Source organism: Pollachius pollachius, assembly GCF_949987615.1.
Source record: "Pollachius pollachius genome assembly, chromosome: 9".
NCBI classification, from domain to species: Eukaryota; Metazoa; Chordata; class Actinopteri; order Gadiformes; family Gadidae; genus Pollachius; species Pollachius pollachius.
Window position 1 is genome coordinate 23,248,589 of NC_136942.1, and position 23,126 is coordinate 23,271,714.

General features: G+C 43.8%; 2 protein-coding genes across 5 annotated transcripts in view; one reads left to right on the plus strand and one right to left on the minus strand.

The window, feature by feature from the left end:
• bmal2 (basic helix-loop-helix ARNT like 2) lies at positions 1-18,422 on the minus strand. 4 transcript variants are annotated; one of them, XM_079743808.1, is made up of 17 exons: positions 18,361-18,422; positions 11,122-11,202; positions 10,913-10,990; positions 10,358-10,399; positions 9,681-9,838; positions 8,683-8,762; positions 8,405-8,497; positions 8,147-8,264; positions 7,883-8,032; positions 6,621-6,861; positions 6,097-6,203; positions 5,717-5,867; positions 5,540-5,610; positions 4,812-4,923; positions 4,535-4,640; positions 4,359-4,452; positions 1-3,292 (listed from the first exon to the last, which is right to left on the minus strand). In XM_079743808.1, exons 2-17 carry the CDS (start codon positions 11,196-11,198, stop codon positions 3,156-3,158), a joined length of 1,815 nt encoding a protein of 604 aa, XP_079599934.1. In that variant the 5' UTR covers positions 11,199-11,202; positions 18,361-18,422; the 3' UTR covers positions 1-3,155. The 4 variants fall into 4 exon arrangements, with proteins under 4 accessions (XP_079599934.1, XP_079599935.1, XP_079599933.1 ...); XM_079743809.1 differs by lacking the exon at positions 18,361-18,422 and adding an exon at positions 17,629-17,921 and having other exon boundaries at positions 11,122-11,163; XM_079743807.1 differs by lacking the exon at positions 18,361-18,422 and adding an exon at positions 17,629-17,921.
• The window catches only part of slc17a8 (solute carrier family 17 member 8), an 18,352-nt gene continuing 6,080 nt past the window's right edge, over positions 10,855-23,126 (plus strand). Inside the window, exons 1-3 of the mRNA XM_079743602.1 lie at positions 10,855-11,006; positions 22,380-22,632; positions 22,771-22,889. Of these exons, the coding sequence (XP_079599728.1) occupies positions 22,441-22,632; positions 22,771-22,889 (311 nt within the window). The 5' untranslated portion in view covers positions 10,855-11,006; positions 22,380-22,440. The remainder of the gene's footprint in view (positions 11,007-22,379; positions 22,633-22,770; positions 22,890-23,126) is intronic.

A 23,126-nucleotide genomic window follows, 5' to 3' on the forward strand; every position in this document is an offset into this window, starting at 1 on the left:
TTTAAAGAGATATATTGTCTTTTAAAGAATGCTAGGCCCATGGGATTGCAGAGAATTGCCAACACAATCAACATGCCAAAATATTTGAACTTGTGGCAGTGCTGATGGATATGAAGTCAGGACTGAACAAACTAAATGTGAGTGATGGTCATGATCCTTGAGTCCGACGCCAGAAGGGGCCGGACCCAATCTCTGCAGTCCAGCGGGCCCCTGCCCCACTTCGCTTCTTCTAACTGCCTTCACCCCCATATCACATTGGACAAATTACTCAAACCTAATCTCATGCAAGGAACTAGGAGGGAGTAGGGGAGAACCACCACTAAGCATAGCTGGTTGGATATCGTTACAGGGAAAGCAGCCACAGTCAAAACAATCAGGCTGTGATCTGACTAAGGGCAGGATGGTAAACTGGTTAGTGTGTTTAATTAAGGAGTCAAAACTGGACAGGATATTATTTCTAGTTTTATCATACTGGATGGCTACGTTTAATTCATTTACATCATGACACATTCAGAGACAAACTCTGCTTTGGATTGAAGATGTTATCCAAGACTGAACGGCATTACTTTAGACCGCTAAGCACTGGGAGGTCTCTGTTCCAGCTTCTAGGGTCCAACTGATTCCATTAGTCTAAATACATGAAACAAAAGACAAGAGAATCGTTATAAAGCTCATGCAACGTAAATACACTCCGTCCAGGGCATCATGACAACATACGATATCCTTCCTATACCAAATTTTATTCTGGAAAAAGCTTTAGAATAATTTAAAGGTGACATATTATACCACTAAATGAGCAACGTTTGCTACAGTCCACTGGGATCTATCTAGCACTCATCTAGGTGGATACGCCCCCTTGTGATGTCAGAAGAGGCAGATTTTCAAAACGGCTTGTAATGGCTAATCACACTCACACCTGGTGGTATAATATGTCACCTTTAATAAAACACATTGTGGGCTCTGATGAAACACAGGCAGGCTTCAGAACTATGTGGACTTAATGGGTTCAGAAGAACAAATCAACAAGGAGATACAAACAGAAAGCATTAGGCCTTTAAAACCACTGCCTGTGTCTGGGTGGAACATGTCAGTACAGCTGATTCGTTTGATTACCATCAAAACAGGGAAAACTTGAATTAAGACTCCTGTATCCACTCTTCTAAACAGGGTTCTTTAACCTTTGGGGCCATAGTTGAAACATCTGCCTGAAAAGGCCCTGCAGGAATTGTCCAAAGGCACATCAGACACCGAAGCCCTTGTGTATTTTGCCATCCATCGGAAGCCTTTTCTCTTCATCATTATGAACTGTTTGACGGACCCACAGACGCACGGGAGACGAGCCCAGGAGAACATCCACAGGCATAGAAGTGACTCTCCAACTGTTTCAGGAGAGGTGGCAGCATCAGAGCCGGGAGGGGTTTTGAAAATATGATACAAGACACATTTTAAATGAGCGGCTAGTTACCTGGTCATAAATTATTTTAAGATCGGAAAAATACTTAATCTAAAGTTTAATTATAAAGAAAATATGTCAACCCTTAATGTGGACTATTGAAGTATTGAAAGTGATAGCTACGGTCACAGGAGCAGAATCATATCTTAACCAGTAAGCAAAGGCTCAAATAAAACCACGTGTTTCAGCTGTGGTCTCCAGGTGAAAACCATATCATATTAGGATGCCTTCCCAAACCTTAGAGGGCAGTCCTTCAGATGCATAGAACAAGGATACTATGCGATTAAAACGTTTGGAATATTGCTTTGAGCATTTATCCAATATGGATATATAATATAGTTCCCTGAAATAAAGTTGCAAGCTAGAGGACTTTTCACCATATTTGGCATCAGCAATGATTTGACATTTGCAGCACAACACTTGCTGCAGTTAAAACTGTTGACGATGGTTGAATAATCACTTTGGTAATTTAAACATTGACCAACATGTGGCTGTCTAGCTTACAATAGCATCCTGCTCTCCAACCAACACAATCAGTCTTTAACCATGCATTACTAGCTTTTGCAAGAATTAAGAGAAAGGGCATCAAGTATAGAACATCTGGTATCCCTGCATAGTGTAGCCTATAACAACCATTCACAAAACTATGGGCTTTCCACAAGCTCGGGAACATAGACCTGACATGTGTCAGACTCACTGCATAATATAACACCAATACAAGAACAAATTAAAGCAAATAAAAATGTGTTTATCTGATAATGATATCTATATGTGAAAAAAAATAAGAATGCATGTGTTAGTAAATTAAGGTTGATTTCTATATGGTAATGGATAAAAATTCTGATTCATTTGGTCCCTGAGTAACCAGCCTCTGTCCTCAGATGCAGATCCAACGATGGATAATCAGCCATTTTTAGCAAATGTGGAAGTTTTAATAATAATTGCATTCCAACGCAAAAAATGCTGTGCTCATATTGCAAGGCTTGGCTTCTTTGAGAATCTGGTGTTGGGTTCAGAGTTATATTATGTTATTTTCAATGTGTATATCTAACATTAGCCCAAGGCAAGTTCCTCCTCCAGTATGTAACACATAGCACTTGGTCAACACTTGTCATTACCAGCCCTTCACACTCAGCACTGCACTACGCTGTCGGTCTTTTCTCCAGAGGTCTGCATGCTGAATGACAACGCTCTACACAAGTGAACATTCCCTCAAGAGTGGCTTGCCTTTAGCTCTAGAACCACACGAGCATAACAGCCTGGCATTTTCAAGTTGACAAGCAGCTCATTGTGGGGGGGGGACTGCACAATTCTGTCCGTCAGATCCTCCTAACGTCTTTCTTTAAAACACCCTATTTCAGTGCAGCTTTCAAAGAAAATTTGCATGGTTCCTCCCCTCCGTTTTTCAAGTGTAGACCGATAGATTGGAGAAGAAGAGAATGTCATCGGGCCCCTAGTTTAGTGTTCATTAGTAGTGAGAGAATGTGGCTAGACCGAGGACGCGGCCTAGGGTCCGGCGCTCGGCAGCAAACCCAGCTGTACGTTTTTTGAGCCTCCTCCTGTTGCAGGAAGTGGTCCCTTTATTGACATGAATGCTGCCCTGGTGCACAACAGTCCCCTGAATATAACACAGCTTGCATGGAGAATCCAAACCAATAAATAAATCCTTTCTTCCCCAGGTCGCTCTGAGAGGTAGAAGGTTCTAAAGCGACCAGTGCATCTCTCCAAAGTCCAGGTTTGCGTCGGTCTCCAAGAGGCTCATGATGACGGCCATGGCCGCCTCGTCGCTGGTGAGGCCGCCCAGGCCGGGCCCCTCGAGGTCGAGCTGAGGGGCCTCCCCTGAGGACACCAGGAGGAACAACAGGGGGTAAGGGCTGGGACATCCAGGGAAACACAGACCACAACAAGCAAGGCCTATGTGACATGATGTCCATAGATCGATAGATTCATTCTAAATATCCTTATAAACGGTCTACTTGAGGGTCATTATTACATTAAAGTTTACGTCAGGAACAAACCAGGACAAAGTGTCCTCTTATTGGAAGATAATGTTTGGCGGGTTGGTGATGTGGCTGAGGTCAAACCAAGGTTTCTTACCACCCAGCGAACCACAGGTTCCAATAACAGTCACGGGACACCCCATCGATTTAGCTTATACCTCTGTTATGGACAATAATATAATAATTACGTTGTTATTTTCATATACAACAAAGTACTTTTTTTTAAGCATTTCAATCTTATATGTTATTTCTCAGTGCTGTGGGAATACCGTCCTTGGGATGTGAAGGAGACATCTGTATTTGACCGTTCAACATCCATAGAACCAAGAGCATTTACCACTCTTTACACTGAGGGTCTTGGAACAGCCCTAGGGAAGCACAAAGACCATTTACCACTCTTTACACTGAGGGTCTTAGAACAGCCCTAGGGAAGCACCAAGACCATTTACCACTCTTTACACTGAGGGTCTTAGAACAGCCCTAGGGAAGCACCAAGACCATTTACCACTCTTTACACTGAGGGTCTTAGAACAGCCCTAGTGAAGCACCAAGACCATTTACCACTCTTTACACTGAGGGTCTTAGAACAGCCCTAGGGAAGCACCAAGACCATTTACCACTCTTTACACTGAGGGTCTTAGAACAGCCCTAGTGAAGCACCAAGACCATTTACCACTCTTTACACTGAGGGTCTTAGAACAGCCCTAGGGAAGCACCAAGAGCATTTACCACTCTTTACACTGAGGGTCTTAGAACAGCCCTAGGGAAGCACCAAGAGCATTTACCACTCTTTACAGGGGCTGATTCTAATTCTTGGTCGAATCGCTCTCAAAATACTAGTTTTAATACTAGTTTTAATGGGTAGTAATACAGTAGTATACAGTATATCATTTTGACGACCGTACCCATGGGCGACTCCCGCCTTGGATGGGGCGTGTCCTGTGGCTCGTCTTCAGAGCTCCCTGGTACCTCCATGTCTGTCGCCTCGCCGTTGGACCCCTGAGGGACCCCACACCATGAAGGATTAATAACGAGTGAGTGAGTGAGTGAGTGAGTGAGTGAGTGAGTGAGTGAGTCTTACATTAGCGCGGGGGCCCTGAGTGGGGCCCTGAGCAGGGCCCTGGGGGGACCTGTCCTGCAGCAGGCTGAAGGGGCTGGCCTTGCCGCTGGAAGGGGAGGAGTTTATCCTGGGGCAGAAGCAGTCGTGTGTATGTTGTTATGATACATTATGTATGTGCCGTTATAAGCAGTATAAACATATTCTTCCATTAGCCGTCGATCCATTAAATAACTAACGAATTCAATGTACAGGAAAAACCAATAGAAGAAAATAATCAATGATCTTGGGTTAATTTCACCTGTTGTAATCCAGAAGTTCAATTGCGATCTGAGTTCCGATACTTCCTGCGTAGATCATGGTGCCTGGTTTACAGGACATCCCTGGGATTATCGGATGGGACTTTAGGCCACCTTGAAAAAAAAAATATATATTTCAGGGTTGTTGATCGATTAAAGAAATCAATCTGCTTAATTATATTACAACGCTGTCAACAAACTTGTTTAATAGCAATGTAAAGATTGTCTTGGATAGCCCCCAAAAAAAGATATTTCCAATTTAAAGTGTTTTTACAGCCACGGTATGTATGTTTCTGTCTTGTTGTCCCTCTGTCATCAGGTGTCAGTCATCCACATCATCATCCCGCCTCCACCATTTAGGTCCTCTGGATCCACCAATCAGCTCATCCACCTCGTCGGCTACCAGCAAAGGGAGACCTGCCCCGACACTAACAAGTTCAGCGAGGCTCTCGCTCTCCCTCGAACCTGCCAAGGGTAACCCTGTTTGTGTGCTCTGCACTTTTTGGATAGGATTGCCAGACCCTATCTAGGTCGGTCTGTCTGTCTGATGGATGGATGGATAGATGGACGTCTGTCAGTCCGTCCATCTATCTATCTGACAGTTAAAAGACAAGGAGAGACTCATGGGAAACATGAGGAGGTCCCCTGAATGACACAAGATGGTCACACTACCAAGAATCTCTGGTTCTGATCACGTCATGGCGACCTTTAAAGAGCCTTTGTTTCCCACCTTCACCAGTCTTTGAGTCACTGGACTGGTCCGCCTCTGCCCCTCTCTGACTGGACCCATCCTGCTCCTGTCTGCTCAGCATCCCAGGGGGCAAAGGAGTATTCAAACAGTATCAAGATGAGAATAAAATAATGATTCATGTTATTCATGAAGAAAACAAAGTACACCAGGACTTACAATAAAACCGTGTTGGTGGACACGATGTATTCCACTTCTTTGGTCCAGGGATTAACAAAACTGAACCACTGACTTTGTAGAGTGACAAAGGAGCCATGTTTGGTTTTGAACTGATAGCAGTTTGTTTCGATCTTCTCTTTACTCCGCAGAACTAATGGGGAAAGAAAGGAAAAAGCAATGCCAAGGTTAGAAGCTGGAAAAAGGTTTTCCGAAACGCGACAGAGCTTTCTATCATCGCCCTGGTAGAAAGCTCAGAGAGTACGGCCACAGCGCCATCAGGGACGGGCCCACACACACACACACACACACACACACACACACACACACACACACACACACACACACACACACACACACACACACACACACACACAGCTTGCCTTCCCTATGCCGTTCAGATAGGTGGAGGAGGTCGTCTTGGTGGACATACTCGTAGCACGAAGTCCCAAGGAGCTCCTGGGGCAGATAGCCCAGAACTGTGGTTGCCCTGAAGAAGAACGTCACAATGTAAAGATAAGGTATCCATTCAAGCCCATGGGATCCTAGAACGAGCTGCCTGGCATGGGATTGTTTTCATGACAATGATTGTACTTTACATTTTTAAAATGAAAATAGTTATGTTCTAAATTATCTGAAAAATGCCATTATTAAGAAAGGCATTGCATTTAAATGAGTCGAAAATCTCTTTACTCAAAAAGATTCACAAAAGGACCCGTTCTTCCACTGTAGGAATTCAATATTTGACAGAAGAAAACAAATAAAACATTACTTTTAATACGTGCCGACAGTCTTTCACCCACAACAAACCACCCAATCCCACCCAATCCACCACACCCACCCACACAACACACCCACCCAACCTTAATTCAGGAAAGCCATACATAAAGGGTATAAAAAGCGATACCTTTGATCAACAAAGGTGAACTTCCCATCCATGGCGTAGCGAGTGATGAACTCGGTGGGCTTGACCTGCACCCCCCCGTTGGCCTGGGGAGGGGTGTGGGCGTGGACCCGGCCCACCGCCACCAGGCAGCTGAAGGGGGAGCCCTCCTTGCCGGCGTCCCCTTCTCCCTCCACCCCAAGAGTGCCGCTGGGCCAGCAACGCAGGTAGCCCGTGCAGTGCACCGTGCAGAACCGCTGGCTCTCTGGGGAGCAGAAGCACCAGAGGGGAAGGGGACATCGTCATCATCAGATGTTCCCCACTAGGCGCAGTAGTGGCCTTGGGGGGCACCTGCTTTACCCCGTGGTCCGTGGGTCAGGAACTATGTTGTCTTCATCACCATTCTCCTGGCCTGCTGAACATCCACGTCCAGCAGCCTGGCTAACCCGGTCCAAATCTTACTTGGCGTCCTCAGGTCAAATATAACCCGTTTCTGTAGTTCGCCATTGTCCAGTCTACACACGTGACCGACATATTTAAGATGCTGTAGGTAGCAAAAGTCAAGTATTGGGTGACGTAGGCCCATGTGAGCTGTAGTTCAGTGAGAGCACCGTCATTCAAACTAACGCTGTCAGAACCAGCGAGGGCCCTACATTGTATTCATGTGACAGGCACAGACCGGAAGGCCAGTGGATTGGGTAGACCTGCGACCAATCAGAGCAACACACACACAGAGCGCTGAGCTGTGTTGCTACCAAACAAAAACACCCCTCTCTTATCGACTAACACTTTAAGTGCCGTTGCTTGATCTTGTTTGAGAGAAAATATACCATTCAGCTCATTTAACACTTCACAATCAGAACGTTCCAGATCAGTGGCAGCCATCTTGGTCATCTTCAGTAGTCATCGTATAAAACCCGCCCCATATGAGGTAAATGCCTGTTATTGGCATTATGTTATTTTCAACACACTTGATAATAATAAAATAATAACACTTACTAATTATCATAACAGCGGCATAAAATAACTGCTACAATGGCTGCCTGGATCAACTATAAGCTCAGTATATTTAACAACATATTTTGGACCTTTTATTATTTTGAAAATGTAACAGGTCCTGTATTTAAAGAGTTCCTTTGAATTCATGGCAACAAGTGAAATACTATTAATCAATTGGGCATGTGTTACCTCACACATTGATATTACTCAGCAGATTAAAACGATGTACATGGAGGTGAATATCAGACCGTCCTCAACAAAGTTCTCCGGACGACGAGTCCTCCCACCTTTCCTTTTGGACGGGCCCGGCTGGAACTCGTTCTCCTCCACCTTCACGGAGACCTTGTTGTACTTCATGCGACAGAAGAAGGAGCGGCGGGCTCCGGAGCGCAGCCTGGTTGCGCCGACTGGGAGGTCGGCCGGCGCCTGCAGCCCGGCTGGAGAGAAACAACCAACGCCTGGGTCAGGAGAGCCTTGAGCCAGAGCCTGGAGGTCCATCGCGGACAGCCCGTTACCCCACAGTCCGCGGAACCAACACCCAAACAACTTACTTTTAGCGTCTATGAGGCGCTCGCGGGGGTACAGCTCCGAGGCGGAGAGTTGCTCCTTCACCTTCCCCATGTCTTTAGGATGGACGTAATCAAACAGACTCTGGCCAATCAACTCCGCCTGGAGGGGGCAACAACAACTCTTTAGCCCCCCCCATCTTTTTTAGGATCATAGCTCACAGATGCGTGAAGATATCGAGAATACAATGTGATGGTATTATAGCTGGTTCAGTAAGGAACACACTTAGGCGCAGGTGTTACCCGACTATAGTTGAGGATCTTGGTGATGGATTCAGAGACGAAGACTATCTTTCCACGGTCACAGCCTACCACAAACAGAAAGCCATCGGCAGCCTGCAGAGATAAGGCATCAAAGAAGAGCAAGAACGTTAAAACAAATCAGAAGACGGCTCCCCGTTATGTCCTCCCTTTAGACTGGAGAGGCAACTAAAGAGGCACATAAATACGTAGTAAAAAGCTCACCTTTAGAATTGAAATAATACTAATAGTAAAATGTGCGTGTGAAAACCATCTTCTACCTTGAGCACAAGCTGTTTGAATTCCTCATCAGGGAGGAATGAAGGCTTATAGCTAGTTTCAGAAAACGAAGAAGAGGAACCTGCAGGAACCAGAGATGAAGAGGATTGTAGTTAGCAAGTAGCCTGCACTCATCTAGACCGATGATGTTCTCATGAGAAGATACAAGCATGGGCCGAATGTGTAGAGTGAACATCAGCAGCCTCGATGAAACAGTGTGACTTTCCATAAAACCAGTGCTAGACAAAGCCCTCTTTTCTAGATTGTCCTATTATGGTCTTATTCGGCGTCCCCTTATTGAAAACTGTTTTCCAATTCATCTGGACTATTAAGGCGAGAAGGCTGCATCTAAGATGTGTTCCCGCTTTATTCAAATGAAGAACAGCAAATGTGGATTGCAAATTTATTTTGCAATTTGGAAACATAATATTCAGGCACAGTGGGAGAATTCTAAATATAACGGAATATAATGCAGTAAGGCTCTCAGGCATTCTGTGTTGCTTTCCTTTGTTAATTCTACAGTGCGTGCGTAAAAAAAGACCCAGTGCTCAAGAAAAGGAACTGCTATTAAAAAGGCTGTGTTCTTCATATTGAAGGGGAAGTATAGCCTGCTTTCACCTAGAAACTATGCCTCTGGCTTCAGTGGAAATGCAACTGCTCCAAAAAGGAGGTCATAGCAAAGCCAGCAATTGTGCAAAGGCAAATAATGGTGCAGTCACAATTACCCATGGATTGTTGCTACTTAAACAGCGGCAGGGAAAAGCTCAGGCATAGCTGAACTAGACTCATGTTATAGCATTAGGCTCCGTGCCCAGCTGAACTAGACTTATTATATAGCATTAGGCTCCGTGCCCAGCTGAACTAGACTTATTATATAGCATTAGGCTCCATGCACAGCTGAACTAGACTAATGTTATAGCATTAGGCGCCATGCCAGGTCCTGCACCTTGGATGAAGGACTTTCTGTGAACTAACTGAAGAGTGTGATGTTTGTGGATACCTTTTAGAGACTTGAGATGCTGCACGGCCATTCGAAGAACAGTGAGTTTATCCAGCCGGCGAGACATGGGATGACAGGAGGGGATCATAGCTGACAGCTCGTCAATCAGATTGTTCATCTTGTCTCTCCTGCGCTTCTCGATCTGGCTGTGGGGCTCCCTGCAGACACGGAAAGAAGAATAGATTCACCCGAGCAGTAGTGAAGGAACTGTAGGCTGATGTGGAATAGTTCGGGTGGAGCAAGGTTCAGCGAGAGTCTCGGTCAGAAGGGAGTGATATGAAGTGACGAATAAGAGCAGGGAGAAGGCAGGGTTTAATGCAACACCAGTGGGTTTTTTATTTCCTTATTCTTCAAGTTGATTTTGATACTTTATTTTGCATTATTTATTATTATAAATAGTAATATTATTTTATGCATATTTCATTCATGTTTGTGTCTTTAACTGTGAAGACGCACACAGGATGCCTGAGCGTGCCGGCAGAGAGTGCAAAGGATGAGCCAAAGGGTGCACAAACATTTTATAGTCTCCGCCCCTCCCCCAACAGGTCGGGTGGGCGTGGTCAGGTGGCAAAAGTGTCCTCCTGTTTCAGACTGGCAGGTTCAACACATTCATTCCCGAGTCTTTTCAAGTGGGAACTACTGGAACCTACAGAATGAGGCAGCTGTAGTACACAAACCTGAAGCACTGTATCTTCACCTTCTGGTCCTCTCCGTCGAACCTGCACACAAACATCATTCATGTTGTTAGAATGACGCCGCGGCCACACTACATGCGTCCGTCAACGGATGGCCGAGGGAGTGTCTGACGTATAGGGGACTAGTCTTTGTAGACAAAGCCTGCTGCCAATCAAATCGCTTCCTATTAACAAAGCCGATGTGTGGATATAAATACAAAAGATGACAAACAACAGGGGACTAAAAACAATCCTATCGATTCCACATTTCTTTAAAAAAATATAACAGCCGGATATTTCCTGCTTCTTCCTGCTTGTTACCGGATCCAGTAGGACCAGGATCCAGTAAAATGGATCCAGTAGTGGAGTGTATTTGCATAACCGCAATCTGATTGTCCGACAGATCCGTCGCTGCCTGAAAAGTTCACAACTTTTTGACACAGGCAACGGAGCCGACAGAACGGAGTGTCTAGAGTCAGACTCATCTACCAATACTTTTCTGAACATCACAGCAGTACACACTAGGTCTGATCGGGTCGGCCCTGAAAGCCACTTTACCCTTCTTCTTCTTCTTCTTCATCTTCTTCTTCTTCATCCTCCATATCCGCATCAGGAATAGAGGCTGCTTTGGAGTCCCTGCAACACAAGTACGGTGAGTCCATTTGAATAACCCGACACATCCTTGTGCAGACAAACGCCACAGATATTATTACAACCTGAAATAGCCATGCAGGTGATGGCTGTGGAAACAGCTCCATGGTACTCACTGGTTGTCTGTGCTGCCCTTCCGCTTCCTCGGCGTCTCCATGCTAGAGGACATACCAGCAGCAAGACTGGGGCTCATTGAACTGGGCAGAGAGACAGGGTGGAGATGGCTCTCAACCACATGCTCACAAACACACACAAACACAGGTCCGAAAAAACAGTCTTTTAAAGAATCCCTGGAACATTTTATAATCAACGTTTAACTTGTAAAATTAATTATGTTGACAATCTTTATGTATGTTATAGTTATGTTATGTTACACTGGACTGCCATCCACCAAACCGGTTTTAATGGTGACTATGTTAACAGCATGAAACCAAACCATATAAAACCATTGAATCTGTCTCTCACCTGGGGCTGGGCGATGTTGCAAAAATTATCACGATTATTTTTTTGATATTGATCGATATCGATATTAATCACGATATTTTATTTGATACTGCTGAAGCCTGAAGAAACTAGAGTGTTCATTAGTTAAACCATACACTTTTGTTTGTTACCATATTTGTGATAAGGGAACATTTAATCACATTTAAATATAAACATTTAACTTCACAAACATGATTTATCTGCCACTAACAGAATAATATAAGGTTGCTTGCCTTGTAACCTATTGAAAATAATGTAAATAAAAATAAAAGCTCTGACTTCTTTAACATTAAACTCCTTTGGCAGGGCTTCAGAAAACATCATAAATCACCACAACCAACACATAAAAAGTAAAAAAGTGGATGAACAAAGGCCCTGGCACATGAACCGAACTTAATTATATAAAATATAATGTAAGTGCAAAATGTAAACATTGTAAAACCAGATATTATGCTACATAAAATAATATGTTTAAAACTTAAAGACCTGTGAGTGACTACCACATCAAACTACTTTGGCAGGGAGGCAACAATCGTCATAATCGATGTGAGTTTTATCACGATTAATAATCGCAATCGAATTATTGCCCAGCCCTACTCTCACCTCAATCTAAACTGTGACCATTAGTGGAGTTAGAAATTGATCTAAATAGGCCTATGTCTCTCTTGAGGGCAAATATTTTGCATTTCACCCAGTGACCCAAATAGCCATCATGGGATCAGCAACAACCTGATTTACATGATCAGGTCACCCACACAGCGGGCAAAACCCCACAATCCACCTCTCTGTTCGATAACATCTTCTGGTCCACATGTTACACTCATAATACCAGTTCTTACATGAACAACTGATCCAGTCTATTACACCTCATTCTAAGGTGTTATACAATATATTATATTCAGTAAATGGTGTGCGTTCATGTTAACCACTTGTGTAAGTTCAATAAGACATGCATACACTGTTGAACACGAGATAGAAGGCAATGACATAAAGTAATTATAACATGTTCAAACATAAGGTATCAAGTGGGCTTTGTCCCTGGTACAGACACGTAACCCTTCTTCAACTCCACACAGACCAAAATCTATACCCAGACTAAACTAACCTCTCTAGGTCAAAATTAATAGATTAATTTACGAGTAGTGGATTAACAGCATCAATGCTCAACACACTGAATCCTCTGACCCACAATGAACGGGCAAATCAACCATTATGCATTATGAGCCTTACCACTAGATCGGCTTATTGTTTCAATACTCCTAGTTTAAATATATCAAGCCCTAGAGATAGTGGCATCCTGAGCACTGTCTACTATTAAAGAACCCATGGCATGAAAATTTCACTTTCTGAGGTTTTCTAAGATTAATAAGAGTTCCCCTAGCCTACCTATGCTCCCCCATTAGCTAGATATTTCGTTGGGTGTAAAACGAGCACTAGGCTTTTTTGTTTTTATTTAACCAGGAGAAAAACCTATTGAGATTAAAAATCTCTTTTTCAAAAGGTGACCTGGTCAAGGCAGGCAGCAGCACAATGAACCACAGTTACAGACAAAAGTTACAGACAAACACACAGGGACAAAAATTTAAATAGAACTAAAATAAAGCAAATCAATTCACACTGCAGCAATCCTAAAAGACCCATTTCTGTAACCTGGAAACAAAAACCTATTCAAAACACATCTTAGTGAGTCTAGCTCAATTTCCTTCATTTTCAACTTAAAAGCATTTAACAAAATTAATTCAACAAGTCCTAGGTCTTTCATATTGAACAATTCAATTCACTAACAGCAACAGAATCCTTCATAATAAAAGCTGATAAACATGAGAATCTTTGCTCACAGAAAGGGATTTTATGGCTTTCCAAAATTTCCTTGGGTCATTTAGGTTTTCGGTAGTGACAGACAGATAGTAATCTGATTTAGCTTGCTCAAAAAAGAGGAGCATATATTTCTAAGTTTTCTAAAATCAAGCCAGTCGGAGGAAACTCCAGTTTTCCTTGCCTTAGCTCAAGCCAAGTTACGTTGCTGAATAATGTCTGCTAACTCAGTGGAACACCAGGGATTATTAGACCCTTTACTCTAAATCTCTTGAATGGGGCATGTCTATTTATGATTTGGGTAAAACCATCACTAAAAAAATGTCCAGGCTGACTCTACATCAGGGATTAGCTAAATTCTACTCCAATTAAAATTAAACAAATCATGAAAAAAACCTTGCTCATTATATTGTTTGAGATTCCTCTTACAAATGACACGTGGCTTCGATTTAGGGATCTTAGTGTTCCTGACAGCAGCAACAACACAATGGTCACTTAAGTCATTCCAAAAAACACCAACAGCAGAGAATTTATGGGGAACATTAGTTAGAATCAAGTCAATTAAAGTTGACTTTTCAGGGCACTTGAGATTTGGACGATCTTACTCAATTAATTAATAGAGTAAGATGCTGGCTTAAGCCAGTCCCAGTTAAGATCACCAGCTAAAATAATTTCAGTGTAGTCCAATCTGGATAGAAGATGCAAAAGAGACGGCAACGCAACAACATTTAAGGCAGATGGAGGCCTATAACATCCGACAACAGTTATACAGAGGCCCTTAACCAATTCCACATTCAGTGCCAGAAATTCCAGTTGCTTGCTAATTGATTCAGAGACAATTACCTTAACATGAAATTTCGACTTAACATAAATAGCAACACCTCAACCTTTCTTTGGTCTGTCAGCACGATACACATTGTAGCCATCAATACAAATATCATTATCAGCAATTGATTTTGTCCGCCAAGTTTCAGATGTTACAAAAATGTCGGCATCTGTTGATTTAACCCATATTCTGAGCATATCCATTTTGGGTAACACACTGCGCACATTTATATGTATGACACTGAGACCCGACAAGGATTTAAAATCAGATGGCGTCGGAATGAGCTGTAACTCAGGGCAAGGGTTAGGTTGCACGTTACCAGACAGAAGTAACAATAAAGTAATCAACCACCTCTGCTTGCCGACATTAGGCTTACAAAAAGAGCCGTTCAATAATTCATACTTATTCTCAAATACATTCATACTTTATGTCCAAACGACGTCTGTCATTGAACGCAAAATAGTCATTTAAAACCAGAAGGCTATGAAGCCGGCGTAAGTCTCTGGGTGGATTCCATGCTAGGTTCATGTCCTGTGCCAGCAGCTTCGGGGTTTTCCCGGTTTGGGCAACATCTGTACAACCGGAGCATCCGTAAGCAATGTCTGGTGAGCAATACACGTTGTTAGATGTACTCACTGACTTGCGATCGCTTGCTCGAAGTCCCACACAGCCAACGCGCAAAATAAGAGTGACGAATAATGCCATTGTCTCTGTTCGGAAAAGTTTGCTTGTGTGTATGTGTGTGTGTGACAGCACAGGAGCCAGCAGGCAAGGGAGCAGAGAGGGGAGATGGGATGAGATGATGCAGCAATGATGATTGCATGCAATTTGGATGGCAAAGAAATGATTTGCTGTATTTCAGGACAAATATTAAAAAGATAAAAAGTGTTAGTAAAAACAGACAACACTGACGTGGACTGGCATGCTGCCATATTGCATTCTGCTCCGCCTTTGAAAAAAAAAGTCTCAGAGCCGTTTTGGAATATTCCCCGTATGTCGTCATAAATGGAGATGCCACCTCCCCTTTCTCTGCCTTGCCAGCCCAGAGCATTTGGCCCGCCAATGAGATACGACCGTGCGAGCGCCGTGTGTGTGTGTGTGACCAGGGGCGTAGGAATGAGTTTAACATTGGGGGGGACACATATCGGAAACCTGACAGATCCGGTATAATTTTTAGGTGGGACAAATGCGCCTGTCTCCGATATTGGAGGGGACACGTCCCCTCCGTCCCCCCCAGTTCCTACGCCCTTGTGTGTGACACACACTGTAAAGCAAGTGTTGTACACGTCTTTGTTATTTGGATAACCGTTCTGCTGTTGGTGTTATGGCGCATCACACGGCGGACTTCTCGGTCTCTGGTATTTCCACAACGAAACTCGTAGTGGGGGTTATCTCAGCCATGGTTGAGAAGGAATCGGGGGAAAGGAACTTTGGCTTTGACTCCCTGAAGTACACGAACCACAACATGGAGGAGAAAGGGATTGTTGCCCGCGAATGTCTCCCGCTTGAGCCCCGCTTTCCGCTGCCGAGGGACCACCGCCTCGGCGCTGCAGGAGGCGGTGGTGCCTCAGCGCTGCCCGCTGCCAAGGCGGTGGACCCAAGGCAGCGAGGCTCCGGCGGACGACAATCGCAGTCAAAAATCATGGGATACAATCCCTTTTTTCCTCCATGTCATGGTTCAGTCTACTTCAGATTGATGTGGACGTGGAAGAACCAGAGACGTCGGAGAACCCAACGCAGTCGAGATTCATAATATCGTCTGGAGGCTCACACAGCTTTTGGCCGTGATAATATATATTATATGATATAGATATCTATTAGGGGTTTAACGGTACACAAAAGTCACGGTTCGGTACGTACCTCGGTTTTGAAGTCACGGTACGGTACAGGGCGGTACGGTTCATAGTTAAGGGGATTTTTTTAAAAAACTGCTTGTTTGTCAACAACGGAGAATGGCCGTAGATCAGCAGCAATAAAAAAAAATATATAAAATAAAAAAAATTAACTATCCGTCGACGCAAAGGAGACGACAAGGGCTATGATTGGTCCTCTAACCAGTCCCTCCAGAAAAACGCGATTATGCGATCGAATAATTCAACGCATAATCAGCCGAAGTCCGCATATTCATGCGGGGGCCGCATTTTTTCAAATATGCCGCACTTTATGATCCACTCTGGTGGATCATAATGCATATACTGGTATATAATCAGCAGACTCTACTGGTATATTCCACAGACTGTACTGGTATATAGTGGATCATAATGCAGACTGTACTGGTATATAACAGTAGACTACCAGTATATTCCACAGACTTTACTGGTATATAGTGGATCATAATGCAGACTGAACTGGTATATAACAGTAGACTACCAGTATATTCCAGACTGTACTGGTATAAGGTGTATCATAATACAGACTTTACTGGTATATAACAGTAGACTACCAGTATATTCCACAGACTTTACTGGTATATAGTGGATCATAATGCAGACTGTACTGGTATATAACAGTAGACTCTACCAGTATATTCCAGACTGTACTGGTATATAGTGGATCATAATGCAGACTGTACTGGTATATAACAGTAGACTGTACTCAGTGTTTCCCACACATTGACGAGACTATTGCGCTCCACCATAGTCAAATTTCAGCCACCATAGTTTCAATATCCCAAAAAATTAAAATGACAAACTCAGCATATCTGTTACTTTGTTTGGGTTGAACCCAGCTGTGTGTGTTACAGTGTGTTTGTGTGTGTGTGTGTGTGTGTGGGGGGGGGGGGGGGTGAGAGAATATTTGGTATGCACAGAATCTATGAATTTAATAGTATTAATAATAATAATAATAATAATAATAATAATAATAATGATGATAAACAAGTAGTATAATGCTCAGCACTGTGTTTTTGTCATTTTAGTTTTCTTAAATGCTCTCTGAAAACTCCTCAACCTTATTAAGTATGACTCTCTACATTGTGTCATCGACATTCATATCAGTACCAGCTGTTTGTAAGTGATATGTTAGTAATTGAAAATTCACCAGATTGATGCATTTAAATTAAATCTATTCAACTGGTACAGGTATATAAATAGCAGACTGTACTGGTATATATACATTAGTCCTTACTGGTATATAAACAGTACACTCTACTGGTATACACACAGCAGACTGTACTGGTATATAAACAGCATACTGTACTGGTATATAGTGGATCATAAAGTAGACTGTACTGGTATGTATACAGTAGATTGTAATGGTATATAGTGGATCATAAAGCAGACTCTACTGATGTTTAATACCAAGTGATACCAAGGTCGTCGATCACTTTTCATTTCAGGATCACGGTGCATCATTGAAAGCCAAGCCGTGAGATCATGCTTTACAAACTGATGTTATGACTGAAGTTTCCGGACGGAACGCGTTACATGACAGCGGCCCAGGAGCTGTAACGCGTAACGCTAGGTATGCTAAGCTAACGAGCTGAACTTAAGACCATTACCGTCCGTTCCTCTCCTGTGGGATCACACCGTGGTCAGGGTCCACCTTATAAAGACCCGGTCCAGACCCGGTCCGGGGGCTGGTATTCCTGGTAGTCCTGGTGCAGCTCGACCAAGGCAGTGTGTCTCAGACCCCCAGCTCCAGGCTCTGCTCCACTGATCTACTGACCTACTTCCACAGCCAGTGTTGCCAGATCGGATTTGCAATTCCTAGCCCAACTAGAGGCTACACAGCGCCCAATCAACCAACAACCCGCCCAATAGAACCGATTAATCAAATACTTCTGTAATGGCAACTACACGAATACACACCTAAACGCAACCTAATTATTAACTATGACGTTATTTGGTATACAAGGAGGAACCTCACATCTATCTCTCAGACACAAAAACCTCACACGGTCTATAAAGAACACACTGACCGTCAATAAGATTATATTAATACACAACACACAAAATAGGCATGATAAAGACCGATGGTGAGCACCATAAACACCTGAATGCGACCGAATGAACGTAATAACTTTTAAGTTACACACACGCGCGCGCTCGCGCGCGATTGGGCAATAGCCCAATCTGGCAACACTGTCCACAACACATCCCCTGCAGACATTCCTGCCTCTTTAAAGGGCAAAATACATTTAAGTAACCATAGAAAAAATGATGAGAGATGGGTGGTCACACTGCGGAAATAGTAACAGAAGTGAAGTCTGCATGAACCGGATAAAGGTTACCTGCTCGGTCACAGTTCGCTCGGTCACCGCAGCCCGCAGCTGAAGATGCCTCTGTAACGAACGAACCCGTTGACCTACAATGTCTCTTCCCGATGAAATCAATAGATGGCGCCGTTTCCAAGTTTGTCACTACCACGTGGAACCAGTAGATGGCGCCGTTACCCAGTGTGTGTCTTCCCGGTGGACCCAGTAGATGGCGCCGATTCCCAATGACTCGCCTCCTTGTTTCTCCAGCGCAGCAGCGTTCGACGCTTGACCTTTGACTCTGCATATTGTTTGCTTTCATCAGAACCACGCGATACATGTGTCTGTTTGAATAAGTAGCTGTCCTATACACAAAATGTGTCTGTTTTTATATTATATTATGTTTGATATTTATTATTGTAAATGTGTTATTTCCTCAATATAACGGTCAAAGCACAAATAGGCCTTATAGTTTTAAAAGAACCATCAGTTTTGGCTTGTTACACAAAGTATGTGTCAGTAGAAGGCCTGCAATATTTATATGATTTTAACACTAACATTGGCTTCTTCGCGGAAGAGGATGGCGTTAGAAACAGGAGTTTCTGGTTGGTTAGGAGCTGAAACTCTCAACACTTATTCTGAAACTCATTCTGACAATAGCCAACTGTCAGAATTAAAGAGCTCCATGATCAAACATCAATCTTTACATTTTCTAAAACTCAATGCGAACTTGCGAACCCCCTCAGTGAAATCAGTGAGGGATGTGAACCCCCTCAGTGAAATCAGTGAGGGATGCTAACCCCCTCAGTGAAATCAGTGAGGGATGCTAACCCCCTCAGTGAAATCAGTGAGGGATGCTAACCCCCTCAGTGAAATCAGTGAGGGATGCTAACCCCCTCAGTGAAATCAGTGAGGGATGCTAACCCCCTCAGTGAAATCAGTGAGGGATGCTAACCCCCTCAGTGAAATCAGTGAGGGACGCTAACCCCCTCAGTGAAATCAGTGAGGGATGCTAACCCCCTCAGTGAAATCAGTGAGGGACGCTAACCCCCTCAGTGAAATCAGTGAGGGATGCTAACCCCCTCAGTGAAATCAGTGAGGGACGCTAACCCCCTCAGTGAAATCAGTGAGGGATGCTAACCCCCTCAGTGACGACATGGCTGCATGTTGACATATTTCAGTTATTAAAAGGCATCATCCCCCCCCTAGCACTATGAAACATATCTACCTCTGGGATGGGCCAGTGTTAAGGTCTAGCGAATGGAAACACCGGCAGAGTGCTACAGAGACAGGTGTACCTGGAACCCGATGGGCACGTGTTGCGTTTCACCTGCTCACACGTTACACCACGGCTGCTCATTATGCTCCTGTCCCTCTCTCCTCACTGCCTCCCGTAAACCTCATCCATATTTAATCTCTCATCCTCTGGGCTGGTATCAGATGAAGCTACCTAGCCAGAAAGGGGTGGTTCCTACGAGATGATGGGTGGTGATGCCGGTTGAGCTGGGTGGGGACGGGGGGTGGGGGTAGGGTGTAGTGCAGCTGGGGCCAGGTATCGCATCTATTTGGATAAGCCATGAGTGGAGCGACGAGGACACATCACACTTCCATTCATACGAGAGCTCGCAATCAATACAACCTAACACTTTTTTTCTATTTTTGACCTTTTCACATCTTTGCCTCTTTCTCCGTGTTTCCATCAAACCCTTTGGATGTCCTCCTGCTGACAGAGAGAGAGAGAGCGCTTCTCCCTGCCTAAACCTGTGGACAGTGAGGAATACAGTAACCGATAGGAGAGCGTCTCTCCCTCTCCCGGCATTGTCCTCACTACCTGTAGTCCTCCCCAGCGTGCCTGGCTGTGTGGGAGGGAAGCCCAGCTCCCGTCCAGGGGACCCCGAGCCCCACAGGGAAGAGGACCCACGCTCCAGAACCAAGAACCACTGAGGAGGATGAGGGGGATAAGGAGGAACATCGTCTAGAGGAAGAGTCCTTTTCCCTCTCCATTCAAAGAGAACCAGTCTAGTCGAGAAAGAGAGAGGAAGAGGTAGAGAGAGAGGGAGAGAGATTACTGTGGGAATAAAGGAGAAGACCAGAGAAGGAGAAGATGTCGTTTGGTGGGTTAACGGCGCTGAAGGAGAGGGTGCTTAAGCCGGGGAAGGAGGAGGTGGGCGACTCTCTGGGGAACCTGCAGAGGTGAGGAGGAGCTGGACGGGCACACACATCTGGACGACCGGCATTCATTCATCACATCCATTCATTCATTATAGAATGGGCTCAACACAATGCATGCAAATTGATATTTTCTGCATTGTCTATGGATGGATACTTGAATTTTTATACTGATATAGTAACATTTACTAAAAAGAAAAGGCTTAAAAATGATTTAGCACAGGGTGCCAAGCTGATTATAGCCTATATGTGGTCGGATAAAGTCAGACGAGCCATGCAAACAGCAAGCTGGGCTTCTTCTGCACTAGAGATCCTGAAGATAAAGAAATATTTGATTCTGGAGCTTGCCAGGCAATGCCAGTGATGTAATCACATTTTTTATATTTTAATACGCTGCTACATATTTTGTATCTGATACATATTTAACAAGTATGGGAGCGACCACGAAGCACCGTGGGGAAGGCAGACTCATTAACAAAGTACTAAGTAGTTAATTTCCTGTGAAATATTGCAGGTTACAAGGGAGCATTTTCACCGTGCATATTACAGATATGACAGAAGCTCCAAGGATATTATGTGGACAATATTACTTTTAACTTTGGTATTTAAAAAGAACACTTTAGAACATTTACTTCAATCTAACCTTTGATTTGAATTGTGGTATATCCCAGAACGTTTAGGTCTAGATCAAATGGATAATTCAAATCAAGCAATGACATGTAAGGTTAACCAGAATTTAAAAGTATCTTTATTCATTGTGCAATTCATTATTTATTTATCTGGCCTTATCTATGACATTGTTACAACAAACACGGCTGATAGCACGATATTTAGAAAATAATTTTCCCAAAAAGGAAATATATTTTGCATTTGTGCACACTATGTGCGTACCACACGGCGTACCTTTGCTAACCAAGTAGATACCATCCAGAAATAACCCAAACCTCAGGGCTATGGTCGAATATTAAATATAGGGTTTACTTTTATGGGATTGGAAATAGATGAAACACAGGGAGGGGCCTCGTTAATTTTGTGAGTTATACATATATATACATGAAGAAATGAATTGATATAATATATATTCATATAATAGTTTCCTTTCATTGATCAAAGGGGTTTGGATACATCTAGTATATGTCTTACTGCATAAAAAACTTAAATAACATCTTAACATATCAGGAATTAGGATTAATTTGTAATTGAGTAATGCTGTTGAATATATTATCCTACAAAGATCAATCATGGATATTAAAAAAACAAATAAAAACTATTAATATTTAACAAACACAAAATCTGGATGGATAGATTGGAATGTTTTTAATTGACAATTGTTTTAATATACACATATTTTCTTCTGTTAGAAAATGTCAAATTACTGTAAAAGTGATAATTTGCAAACAAAAATAAATCTACTAATAAAATCGGAATTGGTGGTCAAGAAAGCGGACTGGACAGAATAATTTGTAAAGGACTCTGATGCAGGGAGTGAGGTCCTTGGTGAAGACGCTTCTAGAGAGGCTGGATGTAACAGGACTGGTGGCGAGAGCTACCCTGCATCAGGACATCTGCATCAGCCTTCTGATGCCAGGAAGGCAAACACTTTCATCTCCCACGTCCCTCTCATGTATGAGGTTCTACAAAACATACAATCAGAAGCAAAACAAACGTAGCATCTAATGAAAAGTTACAGTAATTAAAACAATCGAAGGAGAGCTCATTTAGTTAATCGTGAGGCTGTATGCCAGGAACCATAATTAACATAATGAGTCTGGGGTGAACACAGGTGTATTCCTATTACACCTCCTACCATACATGAGCATCCCATCAGCCCGTTGTCAGTGGTCACTAGGGCGTGGGCTGACTCTGCTCCTGTATCTTCTCCGTAGGAAACTGGACGGCTCCAACGTGGAGGAGGACAACATCGAGCTGAACGAGGACGGGCGCCCCATGGCGGCCCCGCCACATAAAGCCCCCCTTCTGGACTGCAGCTGTGGGGGGATCCCCAAGAGGTACATCGTAGGCATCCTCAGTGGCCTGGGCTTCTGCATCTCCTTCGGCATCCGCTGCAACCTTGGAGTAGCCATCGTGGAGATGGTGAACAACAACACCGTCTATATCAACGGCACTGCAGTGATGCAGGTACCAAGCCCTCGGCCTCCAGGTTCAGACATTCACAGTCAGACAATCGTTTTAAAGTGGTTGACTAAAGATGAAAGATACAGACACCCCCCCCACACACACCCCTAAGAGCCCCAGTGTCTTGTCGCTCCCCTCTAGAAAGCCCAGTTCAACTGGGACCCTGAGACGGTGGGACTCATCCATGGCTCGTTCTTCTGGGGTTACATCGTCACTCAGATCCCAGGGGGGTTCATCTCCAATAAGCTGGCTGCCAACAGGTGAAACACAACCCTGCTGTTCTCACCATAATAAACGTTCATGGTAGAGCACGTCATAGCCGCGGGCGAGGCGTTTAGATATTTGAAAACATGCAGAGACGTGAGGTGGAACTGCAAACTTGTTAAGTGTTTAAAAAAGGTCAGGCAGGTGCGACAGTAATTCTACTTCCATGACGGGAGCGCTGTAGCCGGGGAGCGGGGGTTGAGGAGCAGCTTTGGGAAGCCTGTGTGGTTAAA

Coding starts and splice junctions, on each gene's coding strand:
- bmal2 (XM_079743808.1), bottom strand. CDS start 11,198: ATGAGCCCCAGTCTTGCTGCTGGTATGTCCTCTAGCATGGAGACGCCG. Junction 10,991..11,121: donor AAGGGCAGCACAGACAACCA/GTGAGTACCATG, acceptor CTTGTGTTGCAG/GGACTCCAAAGCAGCCTCTA. Junction 5,611..5,716: donor TCCACCAACACGGTTTTATT/GTAAGTCCTGGT, acceptor GATGCTGAGCAG/ACAGGAGCAGGATGGGTCCA.